Consider the following 10,271-nt stretch of genomic DNA (forward strand, 5'->3'; position numbering starts at 1 on the left):
TTATTCATATCTCTTGTACTCCTTCCCTACTCACCTTCTCCCCACAGGATGTGAAGTATCTGGCCATTAGTGGATTCTTCTTTCTGCGTTTCTTTGCCCCTGCTATCCTCACACCCAAGCTATTCCACTTGAGGGACCAGCATGCAGATACACGCACCAGCAGGACACTGTTACTGCTTGCCAAGGTACTGTGCCCTTGCACGCACACACACACTAACACACATGCATGCACACACATTCCCAAACAGTGCCACACAGTAAAACCAGCCTGATCACTAGAAATAGACTTGGATTTCTGACATCTGAGAACGTCGATATACACAGAAAAAGAAAAACGATTGGTCAGCGCTGGGCGCGAACTTGTGATGCTCAGACCACTGCGCCACTGCAATTCACAATGCTCTAGCAAGCCATGACAATGGTTGATAATGCTTGACGGTTACAGCAAGTCGTTTTTTCTTTTCAGCCATCCCCAAACCATTCCCATGACCTTAACCCCTCAGCATTAATGCCTTAACTGTCAACAATTGAATTGATTCTGTTTTAATCCTGTAACCATGCTGAATTAACCCTGTACCCATGCAGAATTAATGTGTCAAAAATAGAAGTTCATCCATAATACGTTGAATTTCGAAGGACAACTATGAGACCGTGTTGGTAAAACAGTTGTAGAGAATAGAGTTGCTGTCCGTGGTGCTGAAGTCCTGTTGCTATGGGTCCTCTACAGAACATTTTCTATTTTTACCTCTGTGTGCGGCCAGGCTGTGGTTCAAAGCAGAGCTTCGGAGAGGGGTGGAGAGGGGCTTTCTCTGCTCCCTTAGTCAGGTGTGTGTGTGTGTGTGTGTGTGTGTGTGTGTGTGAGATACTCTGTTACTTAAAGCACAAGCAGCACCGGATCATACTGTGCTTTTCATTTAATGCCAGGTTTGATAATGATACTCCTTGTCCATTTGATTGATTGTTTTAGTTACATGAGATAGTGATGGGTGAACATGGCTGTTTCTCTGTGTGCTCCAGGCAGTGCAGAGTGTGGGGAATCTGGGCTTGCAGCTGGGCCACGGCAAGGAGCTGTGGATGGAGCCCCTGCATCCCATCATCCTTTGCAGCGTGGCCTCTGTTAAAGACTTCCTGGACAAGCTCATCGACATAGACCAAGATAGTGGTAAGAAGCACCAGCAAGACACTGTTTCAGTAATGCATAGGGTCAGGAGTTTTTTGTCACTACGTCACCTGACTAATCAAATCAAAACATATTTATTTATATAGCCTTTCGTACATCAGCTGATATCTCAAAGTGCTGTACAGAAACCCAGCCTAAAACCCCAAACAGCAAGCAATGCATGTGTAGAAGCACGGTGGCTAGGAAAAACTCCCTAGAAAGGCCAAAACCTAGGAAGAAACCTAGAGAGGAACCAGGCTATGTGGGGTGGCCAGTCCTCTTCTGGCTGTGCCGGGTGGAGATTATAACAGAACATGGCCAAGATGTTCAAATGTTCATAAATGACCAGCATGGTCGAATAATAGTAAGGCAGAACAGTTGAAACTGGAGCAGCAGCATGGCCAGGTGGACTGGGGACAGCAAGGAGTCATCATGTCAGGTAGTCCTGGGGCATGGTCCTAGGGCTCAGGTCCTCCGAGAGAGAGAGAAAGAAAGAGAGGAGAGAATTAGAGAACGCACACTTAGATTCACACAGGACACCGAATAGGACAGGAGAAGTACTCCAGATATAACAAACTGACCCTAGCCCCCCGACACATAAACTACTGCAGCATAAATACTGGAGGCTGAGACAGGAGGGGTCAGGAGACACTGTGGCCCCATCCGAGGACACCCCCGGACAGGGCCAAACAGGAAGGATATAACCCCACCCACTTTGCCAAAGCACAGCCCCCACACCACTAGAGGGATATCCTCAACCACCAACTTACCATCCTGAGACAAGGCTGAGTATAGCCCACAAAGATCTCCGCCACGGCACAACCCAAGGGGGGGGGCGCCAACTAGGGGAACTCTGGACTCTAGTAGTAAAGCATCAGTAGCCTGATGAAGAGCAAGCAGGTTACCGTAGAGATAAGGTAGAGCCACTGGAGGGGAACATCAGAACTTGGCTGGGCTCCTGTCCTGGCAGGCTAACCCACCAGGTGCCGGTGTGGCAAGGCCGTTTATTACTGATATCAATCGTAAGAATAGACCCACTGGTGAAATATTAATGGGCAGCTGGGAGCTGATGCTGGGGTAACAAGGGAGCGGGTGTGCTGGGCGTTGGACTGTGCAGCCCTTGCCACCCCTACACACCACACAGATTAGATAGCATGCCCCTTTTTTTCCGTGGTTACGTGTCAGCGACTCTGTTGTTGTGGTGATCCGTCTTATCCCTCTGAAATATCACGTTCCAATCTCCATGTCATCTCAGCCACTGGGCTCTCCCTCAAAGGCCACTTTGACATTTAATGCACACTGGACAACGGCTCATAATAATGGCCAGAACGGAGCAAATGGAATGGCATCAAATACCTGGAAACCATGTGTTTGATGTAATTGATACCATTCCGCTCCAGTCATTACCACGAGCCTGTTCTCCCCAATTAAGGTGCCACCAACCTCCTGTGGTGCTGTACTGTATTTCAACAATATGTATAACAATACTGCTGCAGCTCCACCTTGTGTTCACATTGATAACAGTATCATTTTTGTTTGCGTGCTCCCCCGTATCAGCTGTCTTATTTCACTCTCTTCCTTTCTCCCATCCTACCTCATCGTCCTTCCACTTATTGTCACTGTTTTTCCTACTCCCTCTCTCTACCCCACCATCCTCTATCTCTCTGCAGTGTCTGAGGTGCCCCAGAGGGCTGTGTTCCTGCCCTCAGTGACAGTGAAGGAGGGCTATCTCCAGAAGCACAAGGCCGAGGGCCCCCAGCTCCTGTCCCGCTTTGCCTTCAAGAAGCGATACTTCTGGCTGAGCAGTGAGACCCTGTCGTACGCCAAGACTCTGGACCTCTGGCAGGTCTGATCCCAACATACACTGTACAGAAACCTATCCATGACCAGCTTTGATAACAGCTCTGATGGTAATTCCTCCACTCTGTTACGTCAGAGAAAGCCAGACAAGAAAACTTTAAGGATCAAAGTCCTCTGAAAGTGACTCATTCATTATAACAAGGTAACAATGTTTCCTCTGGTGATGAATTGGCTCCTGTACCCTTCAAAGGGTGTTTGATCGTCATTCTGCCTCATAAAAAAAACATTTTAATCATCCCTCTGCCTTATTTATTTGTGTTTGGCTCTGTATGGGAACATCGTTAGTGTGGAGGCCATTGTCATGTGATGCCCAGCCTTTTGATAATGAACTTCTCTCATTTGCTTAGCCAGCACAGGACAAGAGTGGGGATAAAGAGAGAGAGAAAAAGAGAGAGAGGGGGGGGGTAGGAGGAAGAAGGGGGACAAAAAGAGAGGGGGGAGAAACAGAGATCGATAGAGAGCAAAAGAGAGAGTGAGAGAGATGTGGGGAAGAGAGTCAGGCCAGTAAAAGGCTGTTCTCTTTGAGCGGGCTCCTTCCTTTGTGTGGCTCGAATAAAGGCTAGGTTAATTGAAGGCTGTGGATATTCATAACAACATTGCAAATCAGACTGTGGACAATACCCCCTCTCCGCCTCGCCCCTCCCACCGTGCTCTAGCCTGAGTGAGGCAGGCTCCCCATGGAAGCAGCTGATTTACACATTAAAGCAGCCGTTCTGCCGGGTTTCTTCCGTCCTGCTCTCTCTCACTTTCTCCCCTTTTTTCCTCCTCTCCACCACTCTTTTCTCTTCTCAGTCCTCTTTCTTTGCTAAATGGTGGCACATCTTGAATTGCATAATAATAAAATGTAGGGAAGGATAAAAGCGGATACGTACTGTACAGACACTTGAAGCCGGGCCTTTACTCTCCCGAGGAGAAGCTGATACACATCAAATGAATCATTTAGCTATTTGCCTGTATTCATAAGATTACCTACAGAGTAATACAGGAGTGCCACATGGACCTGTGTTTGGATGCTCATACTGTGTTATGTGCGTATCCTGCAGGTGCGTCCTCCATCCCCATCCAGTGTGTGTGTGTCGTGGAGAGAGTGGATGAGAATGCCTTCCAACAGCAGCATGTGATGCAGGTCGTCGCCCAGGACAACGATGGACAGATCCACACCATCTATATCCAGTGCAAGGTACTGACAGACCCCCAGTCACTGACCACACTATTGCAATTGACCCTGGTCTGGGTTGACTATGTGGTACTTTCTTTGCATCACTGTGATGTTTGAGTGCAGCCTCCCCACTACAAAATGGTGGGCGTTATCAGAGACAGTATAAAAGGTAGAGTCTGTCTGTCTGCAGAATGTGAATGAGTTGAACCAGTGGCTGTCAGCCATCAGGAAGGCCAGTATCTACAACGAGCGCATGCTGCCCTGCTTCCACCCGGGGGCGTACCGCAGTGGGAAGTGGACATGCTGCCTACAGGCCAACCGCGCTAGTAATTATAACATTGACCATAATGGAAGCTTTGTTCAAGTGCCACACACTTAACATGTTAGTGCTTTTTTAACTCTTCATAATGCTCTTTTTACCTGCCGTTTATGTGCACTGCTCTTACACCAGCCCATAGCTGTTTGCTCCCTCAGATGAAGTAACTCACAGACAAAAAGGAATGTGAATACACTGTATGGCCCCTCTCTCTTGTTCAGCTTTAGGTTGCAGTCGCACTCACTCTGCAGTGACTCTGGGTGACTGGAGTGACCCACTGGATCCAGACGCAGAGACTCAGACCATCTACAAACAGCTTCTTCAGGGAAGAGACAAACTCAGGTCAGTGGCATACACTTTGATATTAGGACATTTAGAGGCTATGATAAACCTCCTCCAACAGACAGTGTGCAGGATAATTTCCTTGTCACAAGGGGTCTACATTGCAACACTAGGACTACTCTCTACTCATATTCATTAGAAATAGCCTGTAACCCAGGAACACATAAATGTGGATTGATATGCTCAGCCTCTCTCACACTTGGTCACTACCATGGCAGGGAGATACCATGGTACTGGTGCAAATACTATGGTATTTTCCTGCCACGGTAGTGACCAAAAAACATAATAGTACCATGGTATTTTTTTCATTGTACTACCCTTGCAGGGAAATACCATGGTATTTGCATCAGTACCATGGTATTTTCCTGCCAAAGTTGTTTCCAAAAAAACATGATAGTACCATGCTATTGAAATGTAAAGTACCATGGTAGTACAATGACAAAAATAACATGGTTTTGTACTACCAGCATGTAGTGAAACATGAAAGCATGGTAGTTGTTTACAAGGTATTATCATGATCGTCTGTGTCCCACCATTTTTCGGGTAAAGTGACATTGACTTCTTGCTCTGCAATGGCAAAGTGTACCCTCTTAAATCCCTTTAGCTCATAGTGAAAAACCACAACACACATTTTTTATTATTTAACTAGGCAAGTTAGTTAAGAACAAATTATTTTACAATGACGGCCTACTCCGGCCGAACTCGGGCAACGCTGGGCCAAATGTGCGCCGCCTTATGGGACTCCCAATTGCGGCCGGATGTGATACAGCCTGGATGATACAGACACATGGTCTAGTAGTGTAGTGTAGCCTCTTAAAACTTGGGACCTGGATAGGGTATCGTGAGAAGAATAGAGTCTGACACCTTGAAGATAAGGTTTAAAATAATTAGCTAGTTTATCTGGCGCTCTTTAATACAGTTTTCAGTTGTCTCTCTCTCATTCAACTGACTCATTCAACTACTCTAAATACAATTGTAAATAGCCAACATACTACAAAACTATATAAAAAACATACTAAAAAACTACAAAAGGTATAGATTATCATCTTACGTCATAAATACATTTTCATCATGTCATTCTCAACATACCACTAACAACAGCAAGTTACAATGTTCGTTAGAGTCCTCTGTCGCCCTGACCACGACAGGCTAGCTTGACTGGCGCTAATGTTAGCCGATGTCAGCTTCTATGCTAAAGGACTTTTATGGATGAATTAAACTCCAGTTAACTTGGTCTTTCATATCCTGTGCTTTATGACTCGCTCACCATGAAGATAAGGTTTCAAATCATTTATCTGGTGCTTCTCTCTTTAGTTTTCAATTGTCTCTCTCATGAAACTGACTCTCTGACTATGGGACAGCAGATAATGTAGCGGTTAAGAGCGTTGGGCCAGTAACCGAAAGGTTGCTGGTTTGAATCTCAAAGCAGACTAGGTGAAAAATTGGTCGATGTGCAAGGTATTGCTCCTGTAAGTCGCTCTGGATAAGAGCGTCTGCAAAAATGTCAAATGTAAGGAGGCCAGAGCCAATGTAGAGTGAGAGCGCGTTTATTTATTAATGCATTATACTCCCATTGTACCATGGTAACTCACAATTAATAAAGATGGTGCCATATGATTTTTGGAACCATTTATCATAATTGTGCATTACCATGGTTAATGTATAATGCAGGTTAAAACCATGGTTTTTCTATGATCCACATCTATACCATGGTATAAGGGAAAGTACCATAGTAGTACCATGGCATCAATGAAAGTAAGGCCAGCCTCTCTCACAACTCTCAGCCTCTCTCACAAACTCTGTTACACACTATCTAAACATTGATAAACATGTTGATCAGTCCGTTTCATGAGGAGGTAGGCGAATAATTACAATTTTGCAGATTAACACTGAGTGATAAATGATCAGATGGTCATGTACAGGTAGAGATATTGGTGTGCAAAAGAGCAGAAAAGTAAATAAATAAAAACAGAGTGTGCACTATTGTAAAGTGGCTGTTCCACATGCTGTGTTTCCATTTTATTTTTTTAAACGCTGGGATTGTTTTTGTTTCTATGGGTGTAGAGACAGAATGTGCTATGCAGTCAAATGACCAATTCGCCCTCTTTTATTTTATTTTATTTTTATTTCCCTGTTTAACCAGCACCTGTGTGGTTACAGGAAGCAGTATTTGGAGGCTGAGACGACCCCAGAGGAAGAAAAGAGTCTGAACTCTGGGCTGCTGACTGGTGAGACTCTGTCAAAACAGTGCCTTTTTAATATGCAGTTTAAGTAGTTGTAACACCTTAGCCCTCAGAGGTTGGTTCACTAGACCCTTGTACTATAATTTAATACTATAATTTAAAGCATTCTCCTGCTTTAAATCTAACTCTCCCCCAGATGGAGCAGACAGTAGTGGGCAGCTCCTGAAGCACAGGCAGGCTGCAGCGGCTCGGCTGCTGGGGGTGGTTCTGGATCTGGAGCAGGCCCATGCCACCTTCCAGCAGAGGGAAAGAGAGGAGGGAGGCAGCCTCATCCTGACCCCCTAGACGGGGCCTTCCCAGCAGCATGAGCCCGGGCCTGAGGGGGAGAGCAGCTTCCTGCATCAGTCACAACTGTGTAGGAAAGCTAAGTGATCGCAGAAGGAAGGCAGTGTCTCCCTTCTCCCTGTCATATTGTCTGTTTCATGTGATATCAAGAGGAACTTTCTTCTCATCCAGATCACTTCTTCAAAAGACAAAATGTAGAGGATGCCAAGCCCACTCTGCTACCTTCTTTTCCATGGACGTTTGACATCATACGCAGGTTTTCAGCTGTGGCAGAGGGGCAATCTAGTGACATAACTGATTGCTACAGGCCTTGCATGCAGATTGACTGCCACATATTAACTTCTGATACTCTCACAAAGCTTGGGCTCTTGTCGATTGAGCAGGACACAAACTGTTATGTGGATCAGAGCTGAAGGAGGGGTTGGACATAGTGTGTCATTCGGTGGTACTGCGTTATTGCATGACTATAATGTAATGCATGCCCTGCATCCAGCGTTTGTGAAATGTGAAGAAAATGCTTTTATATTCAATATTGTCATACCTTGAAGGAGGACGATTATGCAATCTACTCTAGTTTTAGCTGAATTTACCTGAATGTATGCTATTTTGATATTGCTTTTATTGATGTTTTTTACTCTCTAATTGTATATTTCAATTGAGAACCGCCACAATGTAGCAGTGAGATTTGGTGTTCATGTCACTGAGGACATTGCGCTGTGAGATGCCTAAGTAAATGTTATTAATACAACGGCACACATAATTGCCTGAACAGTCACGTGTTTGCTATTAGGATATTGTTTTCACTGTTGCCATGGACACCTGAGATGAATATTTAGTGAAGCTTGTGTTTGGTACTGTTGCTCTGTGCATGTATGTGGAGTAACTCAAACACAAAGCTGTGGCTTTGATAGAATACATATTTGACATATACAGTATAGGGTTCACAGTTGATTAGTTAATTGGTTATCGTGTCTTTGTAGCAGTACTACTGACTCCAGTCAATCCAGTGATGTGTGTTTGCACTTCTTCTCAGGTGTTGTATTTTAAGACAGCTGATTTTGAGTAAAGTGTCATACAGTAACTGCAGTGGTGGAAAGTACTTAAGTAACAATACTTTAAAGTACTAAATTTTTATTTTTTTTGAGGTATCTGTACTTTACTATTTATATTTTTGACTACTTTTACTTTCACTTCACTACATTTCTTAAGAAAATAATGTACTTTTTACTCCATACATTTTCTTTGACACCCAAAAGTACTCGTTACATTTTGAATGCTTAGCAGGACAAGAAAATAGTCAAATTCACACACTTATCAGCCGAACATCCCTAGTACCTCTGATCTGGCGGACTCACTAAACTCACATGCTTGGTTTGTAAATGATGTCTGAGTGTTGGGAGTGTGCCCCTGGCTTTCTGAACAATTTAAAAACAATCAAATGGAGCCATCTGGTTTGCTTAATATAAGGAATTAGAAATAATTTATACATTTACTTTTGATACTTAAGTATATTTTAAACCAAATACTTTTGGACTTTTACTCAAGTAGAATTTTACTGGGTGACTTTAACTTTTACTTGAGTAATTTTCTATTAAGGTTATCTTTACCTTTTGTCAAGTATGACAGTTGGGTACTTTTTCCACCACTGAGTAGCTGTCATGCGTTTAATGAAAATTGGACATATTATGTAGATCATTTCTGTTCTACTTCAGTTGGGCTCTCTGTGGAGAGCTTATGATGTTGACTCTTAACAGTATGACCATATCCTGTCTTAGCCATTTCAACATCGATGTACACTACAAGACATTTCATATGCTGTACCTTATATTTAGTATACATTTATGTTTTTCCTCCACAATTTTGACCAAATTCAGGTTGGTTGTTTTCGAGCTAAGCTCAGAGAGATGAGGAGTCAGACTCCAAGTGTGTGAGTTGAGTTGCGTGGAATGGTGTGTGCCATTCGAAATGCTTTTCTGTGGAGATGTGGGATATGTTTCAGATGTCAAACTGTGTGTTGTCTTTATTTTGGTAATAGTTTATTTAATTAGTCACAAGGAAGAATATTTTATTTCGATCAGACTTGTCGATCAAGAGAGAAAAGCCAAACTTATTAGAATTTTACAATTTCACTTATACAAATGATCTTGAACTGTTATCCAGATAGATTTTTGACCTATTATTGTAATCTGTTTTGTAAATTGTATTCTCTACATTCCAAATTGTATTCTCTACATTCCAAATTGTATTCTCTACATTCCAAATTGTATTTACAATGGCTTGCCATCTTTGGAAGCTGATTTTAGACCACTGTTGTATTCCACAGAAATTCACCAAGCAATTTCAAATCTGGACAAATATTGAATGTTGCTCATTGACTTGGTATTTGCTGAAAGAGAGCTGCAATTTTGAAAATGAGCTTCAATTTGAGTGCTTATACAAAGTTACTGCATGTACAAAGTGGGTGGTTACAGATGACTGGTAACATCAGCTATATTACTGTGAACTGTATTGGAAATATTCAGTAAAATGGAATGTTACCACTTCTACTGTTTAGTTTGAATCTGTGTTTATGCACACAATGGAAAACCTTTTCAACTTATAATCAGTCAAGTGTTTTTTGTAACAGGTGTTGGATGGTCTGGGGGACACCTCCAGCTCTTTCCTAAGGTCCCAATTCCCACTAGGGTTAACTGCAGCCCCTGATTGTGTGGTCACAAAAGGATCTGTCCTGTGTTACTTATCAAGATAAGGAAGGGTTACTTCAGTGTATTTACTGAATCCCAATTCAGGTCATATCACAAAACCCACCACAGTGATACTTTTCCCAGCTGATTCTTACTCTAAGCTCTGTGAACACAGACATCAAATCTCCCAGGATTTAGACCAGGTAAATCATGCGAAATATTG

General features: G+C 43.3%; 1 protein-coding gene across 1 annotated transcript in view; it reads left to right on the forward strand.

Moving 5' to 3' along the window:
* LOC115139956 (rasGAP-activating-like protein 1) overlaps nt 1–9,918 on the forward strand; it is a 61,046-nt gene extending 51,128 nt beyond the window's left edge. Inside the window, exons 14-21 of the mRNA XM_065026600.1 lie at nt 48–185; nt 1,018–1,162; nt 2,830–3,009; nt 4,066–4,199; nt 4,369–4,504; nt 4,716–4,836; nt 6,997–7,064; nt 7,216–9,918. Coding sequence (XP_064882672.1) covers nt 48–185; nt 1,018–1,162; nt 2,830–3,009; nt 4,066–4,199; nt 4,369–4,504; nt 4,716–4,836; nt 6,997–7,064; nt 7,216–7,364 — 1,071 coding nt within the window. The 3' untranslated portion in view covers nt 7,365–9,918. The remainder of the gene's footprint in view (nt 1–47; nt 186–1,017; nt 1,163–2,829; nt 3,010–4,065; nt 4,200–4,368; nt 4,505–4,715; nt 4,837–6,996; nt 7,065–7,215) is intronic.
* Nucleotides 9,919–10,271: the final 353 nt, after the last annotated feature.

This window comes from Oncorhynchus nerka, linkage group LG13 (genome assembly GCF_034236695.1).
Source record: "Oncorhynchus nerka isolate Pitt River linkage group LG13, Oner_Uvic_2.0, whole genome shotgun sequence".
Lineage (NCBI taxonomy): Eukaryota > Metazoa > Chordata > Actinopteri > Salmoniformes > Salmonidae > Oncorhynchus > Oncorhynchus nerka.